This window comes from Otolemur garnettii, unplaced genomic scaffold, assembly GCF_000181295.1.
Source record: "Otolemur garnettii isolate 467f Iridium unplaced genomic scaffold, OtoGar3 scaffold00005, whole genome shotgun sequence".
In the NCBI taxonomy this organism is placed as follows: Eukaryota; Metazoa; Chordata; class Mammalia; order Primates; family Galagidae; genus Otolemur; species Otolemur garnettii.
Window position 1 is genome coordinate 2,768,471 of NW_003852400.1, and position 13,906 is coordinate 2,782,376.

Genomic DNA, 13,906 nt, shown 5'->3' on the forward strand with positions numbered 1-13,906 from the left:
GGATGGTCATTCTTAACAGCCGAATCTTGCTAAGTGTGTGCTGTGTGTCTGGCACTTTCAGGCTGAGCACTGAATGGGTTAGCTCATTTAACCTCCTGTGAGATAGACAACGTGATTATCCCCCTTTTATAGATGAGGAAATAGAGTGTTAGAGGGATTTGGTAATAGACCTAAAACCACTCAGCTGATGAGTGGCAGAGTTGAGATTTGAACTCAGGTCTGTCCTACTCCAAGTCTTAGCTGTTAACTTTGACACTGTGTGCATGTGTGTGCATGTAGCATATAAATACATCCACATTCCCCCCACACACGCACCTGGACACATGGGCCCACCTACAGATGATGCTGAGTTATTTCTCCAGTAATAGTGTGGATTTATGGGGACCCCAAGTGCTTCCTTGCTCACTGACCCTTGTGTATTAGAAGTTCAGTCTTTAACTTTAGCTTGTGCAGCAATAATTCCCAACCCTGATGCACTTTCTTGGGTCCACTTCAAACCAAATGGATTGGACTCCTGGGAGGATGGAGCCCAGAGCATATTTTTGTTTTGTTTTTTTATTCCCCAGCTGATTCTAATACAAAGGGGGCTAAGACCCACTGGGACAGAACACGTGGACCTGGTTAAGCTGGGATCTCATCTGTAACCTGGGCTATTAGTGCTGCACTAAGCCCTGGGGCTAACCTGCCACAAGCAGGGGCCAGCCTATTCTCTTTCATTGCCGTCTTTTATGTCTGGTGAATTGGAATACAGCCTGGGATGCCTGCCAGCACAGAATCATAGAATGTCAGCCCAGAAGGGGACTTGTGTGATCATTTAGTTCATCACCCTTTTTAAAAGCTCATGAATTTTGAGTCATATAAATTCTACCTTTGAAATTTGGGGATTTCAGCTATTTCTGAGTCCAGGCATAAATTGAAATGTTCACTCTAGCTAGCTCCCAAAGTAGCCATTCATTTTTCTGAAAAAAAAAAAAAAAAAGCCTAGCCTAACAAACACTGCAATTATCTCCAACTTTCCTCAGCTAGAAATGCCCAGCCTCACATATCATTATAAACATCATCCCATTAATTCAAAGCAAGTCATCAGAGGCATTGGCATTAGCCAGACTATTCAGGCATTGGGTTATCCGTTGACTCTCCATTTAGGAGATAGAGAAATAGGGGCACAGAGATGAGCCTTGCTCAGACTCCCTCTGCAAATTGGGATCAAAGTTGAGACATGAACTCGGTCTCCTGACTCTGGACAATCATTGCCTCTATCACGTGGGGCTGCCTGCTGCTAGCTAAGGGTTCATTCTGCCTTCATGCTTTTTCACTTACTAATGGGGAAGACCAAGGAACAGTTTGGTCTTCATGGCCATCATGTCACCCTCAGATAATCCTAACCACTGCCCATACAGGCCTATCAGATCCTTGCTACTCATTGTGGCTGTGGGTGAGCAGCACTCAGAAGCATGTTAGACATGCAGGATCCCAGGCCCAGACCTACTGACTCAGAATCTACATGTAACAAGATTCTCAGCATCAAAGGTTAGGAAGTAGGACAGCAACATCGGGGTGGGGGCAGGGACATGGCAAAATTGCTCTAGGGGAGGAAATGTGTAACCCCAAAGCCACCACACCTGACTTCTGGACCACATGCAGCTCACCACCGGCCCACCACAAAAGCAAAGTGAGATTTAAAGGGCTAGGGAAGACCTTTGTCCCACAAAGTGGATTTATGGGTTCAGCAGATATTCCAATGTCTGGCCCTGGGTCTTAGCACTTCTCTCTGTCACCCACAAACTTGGATCTCAAAGAAAGCCAGGAATCATTATTTCCACCACTACGCATTCCCGTCACATCTGCATGATGTGCCCTGTGAAGTTTCCTCATTGCTGCAGCCACACCACGGGGGTGTCAGACAGACCCTAAGTCAATCGTTGGGTTATTGGGAACATATAAAATGACCCCACTCACAGTCACTGAGCTTGTGTCCTCACAGTTGGCAGCCTGGATACTGAGAATATGGACAGGAGTTGTTTCATAGTTCACTTTAGTTATTAGCTGGAGTTCTCCTGTTTTAGGATTAATCCAAAATATGCTTGGGTACTGGAGGCTGGCCCCTCCGGTGGAGATGGAGTACACAATGCTGCTGCGGGGAAAGTCTTCATCACTCGCTTGCACCCGTCCAACCAGGGTTCTAGCTAGAGAAGTAAAATACCTCCAATTAGTCCTGTTGGAGGAAGGGGGGGATGACCTGGAACATATGTCCTCACTGCTGTGGGCAGGAAGACTTTTGGAAGCATCCTTGCTGTTCAAACTCTGTATGTCTGATATCTTCAATTCTATTAAATTTAAATAATGCTAATGAACACGTGCTAGGCAACTGGCCCTATGATCCCAGCAGTACTAGGAGGTATAAAACACAATTCGTAACTTACATAGACTCTAAGAGCACCAGTTATTTTGCTATCATAAACAACAGTGCAAAGAACATCCACCCTTACACATATACCTTTTTGCAGCAGTGTTGTCTAAAAGTCTCTTGTATTTTTCAATTTCCTATAATAGGCACGATTGCTTTTATAAACAAGATGAAAAAATAAACAATTTTAAAAAGAATTTAGCAACTGATGATTATGGAGTATGGCTTTTTAAATACTGTTCCACTTTGCTTATTTGGGAAATTGTTGGTGGCGCTGCTAGAGTTCTGGGTTGCTTGTTTTATGGGAGTTTCTTCTTATAAATTACATTTCTCAAGGACAATAATCTTCTCTAATTCAGTGTGACAGCCCCAGCGTCAAGTGCATGCCCCAAAATAGGTGATCCAAAATAACATCTGTGGATTCATAGATAGCCCATTCCTGTAGAATTTGTTATTCACTGGTTAAGGTATAAGGAGTTAAAAGCTTTTTCTTTGGATTTGCATTTTGTGTTTTGGTTTAAAACTTAATGTCAGGAAATAGAGAGCAATATAAAAAGAGAGAATAAAATGGAAAGGGGATCATTTTAGAGGGAGTGTTTTGAGTTTGGTTTTGTTTGCTTTTTTTTTTTTTCTAACATGGAAGAAGTACCCATGAGTTAAAGAGCAAACACTGTAGGGAATCTATTATACAGGGGAGTTAACAGTATCACCTTCAAACTGGAAGAGATTAGGAAGCTAGACGTGAGAAATCTTATCTTTAGTAAAGGAAGAGCCTGCAAAAATCAGGGTGTCTGTCATCAATGGCAGAAAAGAAGGCCTCCAGTGAATGGAGTAGGGGATAGAGAAAATATCTTTGTTTTTAAATGAAGAAAATATAGAAATGGCAAACCTTTTTTCTATTTCTTAAATGATTTCAATTCTCTAAGTGAGCTGTATAAAAATCACAGCAGAGACTGGGAGAAAACTTAGGCTACAAAAAGCAAGGATTTGGAAGAATCAGGCAAACAGAAAAGGAAGCAATCAGGGGTTTCAGAAAAATGCAGTTTAATCAACAATTTTCAAAATTCAAGTTTCACCTGAAGGGCTCCTCAGCAGCAAAGAAAATTTAAAAGAAATAAGAGGTTCTAATAAACTACTCAGCTGTGAATCACTGTGCAAAACACTGCTCAGGGCCTCTGGGAGTCCCCCCACCCCCCCACCCCCCGAACATGCCTTTGGTTGGAATCTTTAAGGACGGTATTTGTGGTTGGTATCTTGTCTGATACTTACCCGGTTTTAGTTCTGACACATCAAATACATAGGACGGCCTATGAAAATTGAGAGGAAACTCATTTTCTGGGCTTGTTAGGATATAAATGTAGATGTTATCTAAAAATGGAAATAGAAATAAATTTAATTGCCAATCCTTATTTATTTATTTATTCAGCATCTTCAAAGACCCTCTTGCATACAGGCTCTGTGTAGAGGGGACACCAGCAAAATAAGACCTGGCGGCTCCTGCCTTCAAGATGGTGGTCACCCTTGAATAAACCAAGTGCATACTGATGTACAGACCACTATGGAACCTAGGGGAGGAATGGTCCCAAGGAGACAGGCAAGCTGAGCCTTGTAAGGATAGGCTTGGACAAAGGGGGTAGGAGTGGGATTGCAGGGTGTCCTAGACATATGCAAAATCAAAAGGTATAAAGCTGCGAATCTCACTCAGGAAAATTGCAAGCTGTTTGGCCCAGTTGGAAAGAAATGGGACTTGGAGGCAAGCAACAGAAGCTGAAGCAAGAGGCGTAAGTAGTGGCCAGGAGATGAATATCCCCACATGCCATGCCGAAGTTTGAACTTGAACTTAACAGCTACAGGCAGTGCTCAAGGACTAACCAAGGGAGTAATATGATGGCATTTGTATCTCCTGAAAACTCACTGCCAGAAATATGGAGGATACATTGGAAAGGAGCAAGACTGAAAGCAGAGAGACCCTTAAAAGACTCTTAAGTGTTGTAATTCAGCCAAGAAAGAGTGGAGCAGTGGTCATGGGTGGGAGCCCTAGCATTGCCTGGCATAGTTTACTCTTTGCTACTCAAAGAAGAGGCTCATGAAATAAAACAAAATGATACTTGCTTTTATAGTGAGGAGAGGCAACATCCTGCACCTGTGTTATCACTGTGTATTTATTTCCAGCAGCTAGATTGCTCGGATTTTCATAATCTAGATCACCAATCAGCTGGATTAAAACGGAGATATTAGATTACACAGAATAAACAATCCTACTTATTGAACTGACAAAGACAGTTTCATATACTGCTAGTGGATATGTAAATTTGCAAAACCTTTCCGGAAAGCAGTTTGCCCATAAAAGTGAGGAGCTTTAATCACAGTCTCTGAATTATTTTTTTTTAAGGAGCTTTAACAAGGTATGACCATATCTTTGCTCACTGCACAAAGATGTTCACCAAGCCCTATTGCCCAACAGCATAGCCTCACAACTTCAGATTAGTTGAAGAAAAGCACAATATTAAATCTTATGTGCAGGAATTTTTTCATTACAGTAGTCCCCTGTAATCTGTGGTTTCAGTCACCTGCAGTCAAACAGTCTGAAAATAGGTGAGTGAAGTACAATAAGGTATTTTCAGAGAGAGAGAAACCACATTCATACAACTTTTGTTTAGTGAGTTTCTTTCTTTCTTTTTTTTTGAGACAGTCTCACTATGTCTCCCTCGGTAGAATGCTGTGGTGTCACAGCTCACAGCGACCTCCAACTCTTGGGCTTAGGCAATTCTCTTGCCTCAGCCTCCGGAGTAGCTGGGAATATAGGCACCTGCCACAACACCTGGCTATTTTTTGGTTGCAGTTGTCATTGTTGTTTAGCAGGCCCAGGCCCGGCTCGAACCTGCCAGCTTCAGTGTATATGGCCAGCGCCCTACTCACTGAGCTACGGACGCCAAGCCTTTTAATGAATATTTTTACAGAGACATCTTGCTTGCTTTGTCACCCAGGCTGGAGCGTGATGGCTCTTCACAGGGGGCTATAATAACACACTGGGGTCTTGAACTCCTGGCTTCAATCCATCCTCCCACCTCAGCCTTCTAGTAGCTGGGACTATAGATTCACATCACTGCTCCCAGCTTCACATAACTATTATTATTGTATTTAGTCATAATATTTCTATTACTAGAAAATTAATAAAATTTTTATTGTTAATTCCCTACTGTACCTAATTTATAAATTAAACTTTATCACAGGTATGGACACATAGGAAAAAACACAATATATACATATTTATGGTTCTGTACTGAGATTTCAGGCATTCCCTGCAGGGGGCTTAGAACACATTCCCTGCGAATGAAGGGAGACTACTGTATACAGTAGAACCTCCACAGTTGACCACTTCCCTTCCTTGGCCACCTCAAGTTAACCTAATTTTTGTAGACCAGACGTGCACCAGTACAGCAGGCCTAGTTCCTTATGTTGGCCACCTCTGTATGTTGACCAGTTTGTTACAGTCCCTTGGATGGTCAACCTACAGAGGTTCTACTGTACGTATAAAATATATGTATAGAAAAAGTCAAGAGGGAAATATATAAAAAATTAACGGTGTTTATCACTGAGTCGTAATGATTTCCTGTGCTTTCTACAGTCTCTGCAGTGAACATATATTAATTTTCTAAACAGAAAAAATATAGAAATTATTTTTAGGGTACACTATGAACAAAGTTGGTGAGACTCTCTTGGGGATTAAAGAGGCATTTGGGTGGAGGCAGAGAAACAGCAGGGGTTTTTTAATATGGCGCTGTCCTCACCGAGCACTCCCAAACGCTCCCTGCCTGCCCTGCCCTTCCCTTTTTCTCTCCTCCTCCACCCCACTGTAAGTAAAGACCACCTTTCATGCCCATCCCTTTCCAATGAGGCTTTTGCCCCTGTGGGGTTGTTGGGGAAAGAGCTCCCCCCTCAGGTTCTCCTGTGCTTCTACAGATCCACTCAGGGCCCTGCTTTCTCTCACTTCCCACCTCCAGGGGCCAGAAATGAGCACTTGAACAAACAGAAGGGCTGGAGCACAGAGGGAACTAATGTGTCTGCACAGGCACACTAAGCAGGCATGCAAACCGCACGCTAGGCAAGAACAAATCCAGTCTTTAGCACCCCAGGCACAACTATGCGTAACAAACGATTCCCGGAACCTGGGAGAAATAAAGAGCAAATGGGGAACACAGACTCACTATTAAGTCTGTCAGTTACAGTCTCTCTGAGAGGGGTTACCTTGGAAATTTCTCTCTGTGGGGCAGCAAAAGCTCTATGCATGTTGGACCACTCTCTGATGCCCTTTTAATGAAGCAGTGACCATTAACTGACCATGATTTTCCCAGAGCCAGCTGGATCCTGCACAAATCTGCCGCTGCTGCCTGCTCCAGATGGTGTGGTGAAGTTGAATTTGTTGTTCGGTGCCTCACTGTCATCGTCAAAGCAGAACTTGTTCAGGTCGAGAAGCAACGTCCCCTTGGCTGTTCTTTCAGGCACCATAATGCTGGCAAAAAGACTCATTTCAATATTTTCCTCCAACAAATGGTGATTGAGTGTTCCTTCTCACACAGGCCCTGAGCTAGACCCCTCAACTTCAATTTCGATTCTAAGCAAGTCCATGGTTATTGCAGGAACCTCCTAACTGGTCTCCCTGGCTCTGCCCCTGCCTCCTTTCAGGCTATTTTTAACACAGTGCCAGAGGGATCCTGTTAAAATGTTGTCAGATCATGTCACTCCTCTGCTCCCACATCCCAGATGGCTCATCTTTCCACTCAAAGTCCCAACTTTGATCTGCAGGACTCTTCATAATGTGCTCCCCCCTGTTACCTCTCTGAACTCATCTCCTACTAACTATTCTCCTGTCCATCCTCCCCCCACCACTCTCGCCTCCCGGTTCTTCTGGAACACTCCACCAGGCCCTGGCCTCAGGGTCACTGCACTTGCTGGAAATGCTTATCTCACAAAAACCCACCTGGCACCCACCTGGCTCCTGCTCCCACTTCCTTTATTCTCTAAACAAATGTCACCTTATCAACAGGCTACCCCATCTAAAATGTCAGTGATGCCCCCCAGTGCATCCTCTCCTATTCCCCCCCTTATTTTTAATTCTCGGCACTTATCATTATCCCACATACTATATATTTTACTTATTTACCATGTTTATTGTCTATTTCCCTCCCAGAATATAAACTACATGAAGATCTTTACCTGCTTTTGTCATGGCACACTCAATCAATATTTGCTAAATGAATGAAAGACGGCTTATGAGACTAGTACAGTCGCAAAGAAGAATGTGAGAGAAAAATATAAATTTCACCCTCTGCCTGAGGGAGTTTATGATCTGCTTAGGGAAAATGCCTGGACTCCCTCATCTCCCATGCTTTGAAAATCGAGAATTCCTCAACTTGTGTTCTGGTAGCTTTGATGTCATAGAAAGACTTCCCAACACCTTAGTAGAAGTTTAAGGGTCAAATTTGGGGGTCTCAATCTCAGTTGACTCCAGGGTTGAGGCAAATAACACAAATGAGTAAAGCTGCCCCCCAAACTCAGAGCCTTCTGGTCAGACCCAGCTTGGTGTGGGAGACTCTGAGGAAGACCGGCTTCTACATTAGGCTTCTATTCCTTGAGAGCCCTTAACATGTTTCCAGGTTTCAGTTTCTCCATCGATAAAATGGAGATCAATCATGTCAATTAGCTTTTACTACATAACATACCAGCCCAAAACTTAGTGAATAAAAACAATAATGCTTCTCACAACAAAATGGATTTTCCCACAGTTCTTTTGGTTCTCGTTTGGTTTGGCTGGTTTCTGTGGTCACTGGCAGCTCGGCTGGAGCTGGATGGTCTAGGATGGCTTTGCTCACATGCCTGGTGGTGGGAATTTGGTTGGTCTCTGCTTCTTGTTGTCTTTCACGCTCTAGGAGGCTAGCTCAGGCTGATTGCATGGAGGTCTCAGCATTCCAAAAGTAACAAGAAAGGGCAAGTCCCAATGCACAAGCAGTTTTTAAGCTCTGTTGTGCCGTGTTTGTGAACATTCTAGTGGTAAAGCAATTCACGTGGTCAAGCGCATATTTGAGGATTAGAAAGGGAGAGCCACCTCTTGATGGAAGGAATAGCAAAACCGCATTGCAAGGGAGCAGGCTTCCAGGTAGGGAGGAATTTGGTTTTGTTTTGTCTTGTTTTGTTTGTTTTTGTTTTTACTACTTAATCATATTTTGCCTTGGCAGTATTTCTTACAAAAATATATTGTGGCTGCCATGAGAATGTGCCTAGAACACCTTCAACCATAAGAACACAGCCTGAACAGCTGGGCTCTGCAATTCATCACTGTGTATGCAATGAGGCCATGTACCAATGACTGAGATACCTAGACAGGCTCACTCCTCTTACAATGCTTGACTTTGTCTCCAGGACCCCAATGCCCTAGCTGAATGTTCCTTAGACTCATGGCAGTCTAGAACATTTCTAACCACCATCTCTCTCTTTCCTTCACTCAGGTCAGACTTGCATCCTGGTCAGATGACTTCCTCAGTCTCGTCCGCGACTCTCACCATTTTCTCCCATGGACATTTCCCCTAATAAAAGCCTCACACATTAAATCCTGCCTCAGTGTCAGAGCACCCAAGACTAACATATTAAGTTCTTCAATCCTCTGTACCTCTCTCTGCAACCGAAGTATGCTCCCTTCTACATTCCATGGCCTCCTTAATGGCGGTTAAAGTGGATTCCAAGCTGAGAACATGCAGAACAAAGTTTGATAGCGAGGACGGTCCTGGGCTGCTGAGGATAATGGCTTTGCTTGCTGGAGAGAAAGCACATACAACTGAACCTCCAGGATGCCTCGCTGGCAAAGATCACCTCCTCTGGCTTCAGCAGGATTGGCGTGTGGACACTCTGGTTCTGGCCTTAATTACACAATGTCATGATTTTATTCATAAGTACTCAGAGTAGATATCCTTTATTAAACATCACTCATATGCTGTATCATACTAAGCTCTTAAAAAACACCACCTCTAATTCCCCCATCTTCAAGAAGTTTGTAGTAGTATTTCTGGCAACCCTTTGCAAGGGAGAATAGAGTGGTTCAGAGGACTGTCCAAAGTTGCTGCCTCCAGACACCAGTCTCTATTGTGTGAGTTAGTCACTGTATACTTTACTGGGTTCCATCAGTGAATATCCAGGCATGCAGACGGATCTATCTGCTAAAGCCTGGAGATTACATCATCCAAAGAATCCAGGGTCCTGAAGCCAGGCATTTCAGGCACTCCAAAAGCGGCCTCCACATTGGCCTTTCTGGGCTGCCCATTAAGTTCTTTCATTCTCCTCAAACACTTAGTATTCTTCTCCTAAACGCGTGACTTGGAAAGCCACTCCCCCTCATTCATCAATCCCAGCCTCAAAGGCAAGCTGCCCTCGCTCCCAGCCGTTTGACCACAATTCTCTCCCCAGGCAAAGGTGACTGCGCCCAGCCGGTTCCGAATCGGCCGACCTTCTCCGCCTCTTGCTAACGAACAGCTTGCGCAGCGCTTTCAGCCCAGCGCCGGACGATTTACAACCAGAGCGGGGGCTGTCACGGCGCTTTTGATGCCTCGGTCGGGGCGCAGGGCTCATTCATCACCAGCCTGGGAACGCCGCGGGCGCCTCGGCAGAGGGCTGGGGGCCTGCGGGTACTCACGCGGGCGGCAGGGGGCGCCCGCCCCCTCCAGGCTGCTCTCGGCCTCCCGCTGCCTGCTGCTGTCCCCACCCCTCCTGCACCTGCTTTCGCCGGCACCGCTCCCGAAACCCCCAGAGAAGAAATCCTGAGGGACAAGTATCAGAGACTGCGGAGTCCTTTCGTTCTGTTTTGACCTGCTTTGCGCTCAGCTTTGACACAGCTGGAGGGGAGGAGGAGAGCTGGGGGAGGAGGGTGGCAAACAGACGGGGAGAGGGGAGAGAAGCCGGGCGGGAGGTTACCGTCTCGGGGCTTCTCGGCCCCCAGCTGCCCAGAGTGCAAATGCTCCGCGGCCATGCAGACTTAAACCTGTGGGCAAAGGAGCCTTTTTGGCAGTCACAGGATGGCTAAGTATTAATCTTGCTGGAAAAGCCCAGGGAAGGGACTTGAGTGATGTTCAGAATACCTCCAGTAATAAATACAATTAGTCCAGTTACTGACTTGGTGTTGGCCTTCAGGGCTAATTTGGAGAGATTATAGAGAGGACTCTGTAAGTGCTGGCCTGAACAGCCTTGGGTATTCGAACTGTTTTTTCACCAGCTAATACGGAACACAGTCTGCAAATGTTCTCCTACACTTCAGGGGACTCTGGACCACAGGAAGTCAAATAACAGATACACACCCAAGGAAGAAAAAGGACAAGGAAGGTTTGAGACAGCATAGCCCTCTCCAGGCATTGACACCTTCTCACGCCTGAAGCCCCATCCCCCACCTCTGGGGCGGGGAAACAGAGAAGATAAGAGGGGAGGAGTTTCCCAGGCTGCAATGCGACCACCAGACCACCCGAGAGGACTAACAGAGATTTAGAATTTCTTTTCCTTTTTTTTTTTTTTTTTTTTTTGAGACAGAGCCTCAAGCTGTCCCCCTGGGTAGAGTGCTGTGGCATCACAGCTCACAGCAACCTCCAACTCCTGGGCTCAAGCGAGTCTCCTGCCTCAGCCTCCCAAGTAGCTGGGACCACAGGTGCCCACCACAACGCCTGGCTTTTTTTTTTTTTTTTTTGGTTGCAGCCATCATTGTTGTTTGGTGGGCCGGGGCTGGATTCGAACCCACCACCTGAGGTGTATGTGGCTGGTGCCTTAGCCACTTGAGCCACAGGCGCTGAACCAGATTTAGAATTTCTAAGAAAGCCTAAATGTGACTCCATCCCAGGGCCCAGACTCAACAGAGGGTGGACATAATTTATGCATGCAATAGTGTGGAAATCACAATCCTAATTACTTACCACAACCATTCCCACCCATGTAGCAGACTCCGAGGTCATGAACACTAGGGCTGGGATAGGAGCCCATCATGTGTTCAAGATTGTGACTGACTCTGTCAGGGTCTCTGCAGGAAGCAGATGGCAGGTGAAGATAAATCTAGGAGGACTTTGAAAAGGGGCTATTCAAAGTGCTCACAGGGTATGTGGAAATCTCCAGGGATGCTCAGTATTTCAGGGCTAATAAGACAGGAGCACCCTCACCATCTCTAGGCGCAGGGGAGCCAGCGGAGGAAACAGTTTCTGAAACCAGGGACAGAGAGCATCATGTACAGAGGGGTTGCCTTATGGAGGCTGAGACCTCCAGGAGTGAGGAATACATCCAGTCCACACAGAGGGAGCAAGGAGATAAGTACCCTCTCCCTCCGGAGGTCCCCACAGGCCACGCAGAGCTGGAAGGCAAGGGAACCAGTTGGTGTCGGTGCAGGTCAGCCTTCTGGGGCACAGTGCAGGGTGGAAACTGGATCTCAACAGACAGATCAAGGGTATGTCCGGAACAGAATTCACCTGTATTGATATCAGACTTAGGACACACTGATTCTCTAGCATTATGCTGGGCATGTCAGTTGAGAGAACAGAGACACGTTCATAAACCTAATATGGGAATTTTTATTTCTATTGCTCATCCTAGACTATCCTTGTCTAGTCCTTTGTCCTTTGTATTTATTGGGTCTGTGTTCAAACTCACCTGGAGAAAACTTGCAAAACCAGTCAAAGATAAACTCAGGAGACTCTCTCCAAGGGGACATCTGGAACAGATTTGCTGTGGTCTTCAGCCTCGCTCTAGATGCGGGGCCCTCTCTTGGCAAAGGTCACACTGCTGAGGGGTCCCCCTATCACCTCCAAGAGCTTTTTTCAGGCTCTCAAGAAACCAGAGAATGGCTGGTAGGACACCCCAGAGACGAGTCTAAGACAGGAAATGACTAATAGTGTTGCTTTTTGATAAAATAGTAGAAAAACAATATAGTTTTCAAAACTCCTATTAACCCAAGATCACAAGGGACTTTGTTTTAAAATAACAGTGAATAGATTGTGAGACAAAGAATGGGTCAACATATACAAAGTAACTCTCATATCCCACCTGTATCTGCATTTTTCCCTTTTGGTTGCCTTTTGTTTATATGCAATTGAGTTGTGAATTAGATGCTTTGTTTCGTTTTACATAAGTACTTTGTTTGATTTATTCACATTACCCGTGGTATGTTTCTCTGGGAGTTCCTATTTACTAATCCTAAGTCTCAAGCATCTATTATAACTGCTAACAGTACCATCTCGCCACTGGCGGCAATAAATAAAGAAAACGCACAGTCCAGAGAGTAGCTAACAAGTCCCTGTGGTACTTTTCACCAACAGAGATGAGCAGGTTATACAAGGGAGAAAAATAAGAAACAATTCTTAAAAGAGTAAGAAAATGGAGAAGGGAGATAATGAAGAGGAAAGAAAATGAAAGGAAAGAAGAAAAAAGGATGATGAAAAGAAAACCTATGAGCAAAATGGGATGGTTCAAATCTACTTATTTTCACGAGCTATTTTCCCAAATGCACATCATTCTTCAGTTCCTCCTGCGAACATACCAGAGAAGCCACAGGGCAAGGGCCACCCAAGAGGTCAAGTGTTCAGCACAAGTTTCAAAGCATGAATACCTGAAGGTGAACTTTTTGCATGTGGCAGGGTTGTCATTGATGTCTTCCACAATGAATGTTATCTGGATGCGATTCTCCTGACCTCCATGGGGTCTATCCTTCACCAGAACCTCTACAGAAATGATGGGATTTTGTCTTAATTCGCCTGCATCTCGGTCTATCCTCTGGGCCACGTGAATTGTACCAGTCACTGAGAAGGCAAAGGTTAGAACGTGACCCTTTGAAGATAAATGAAGAGTAAAGGAACATGGAAACTTGGAAAATAATGGAAAGGATCATTCTAATATGAGGATTGGCTTACACAGAGAATCTTCTCTCTACAAACATGGTTTTTGGAAAACCCGTGGGAGTTTCTGTGTTAGATATTTCTTGGATATCTGGTTTGACCCTTCTAGAATTTTTCCACACTAGACTTTGGGGTTGGGCTCCTAGCAGCAGTCCTTGCCCATAGTTGACTGGACAGGTGGATAACTGGCTCCAGCTTGACCCCTTGGGCTCTCTTCTTGGGGAATTTATAACTGATGGGCATATGTTTAGGAATCACTTAGGTTAATAGTGGAGCTACAAGTAAAAAGTCAGAACTCTAGCATGGAGGTCCCAGGAGCAGCACTGGCTCACATGCTTCTTATGCCCCAGCCATTTGAGTCTTTCTTATGAGATACCCAGTGTCCCTGTGATAAATGTCCTTACCTATTTTTTTTCCTCTTGCTTAGTTTGGTTTGCCTTAGTTTCTTTCACTTACAACCAAAGATAACTTTGCTAAAAAGCCCTCTTTACGGCTCAGCGCCTATAGCTCAACCGGCTAAGGCGCCAGCCACGTACACCTAAGGTGGCGGGTTCGAATCCCCAGCCCAGACCCGCCAAACAACAATGAC

At 45.1% G+C, this 13,906-nt stretch overlaps 1 protein-coding gene across 1 annotated transcript in view; it reads right to left on the reverse strand.

Moving 5' to 3' along the window:
* CDHR3 (cadherin related family member 3) overlaps positions 1 to 13,906 on the reverse strand; it is a 53,562-nt gene that overhangs the window by 11,332 nt on the left and 28,324 nt on the right. Inside the window, exons 8-12 of the mRNA XM_023519599.1 lie at positions 13,032 to 13,221; positions 6,749 to 6,920; positions 4,520 to 4,622; positions 3,677 to 3,775; positions 1,960 to 2,186 (exon numbers count right to left, since the gene is read on the reverse strand). Coding sequence (XP_023375367.1) covers positions 1,960 to 2,186; positions 3,677 to 3,775; positions 4,520 to 4,622; positions 6,749 to 6,920; positions 13,032 to 13,221 — 791 coding nt within the window. The remainder of the gene's footprint in view (positions 1 to 1,959; positions 2,187 to 3,676; positions 3,776 to 4,519; positions 4,623 to 6,748; positions 6,921 to 13,031; positions 13,222 to 13,906) is intronic.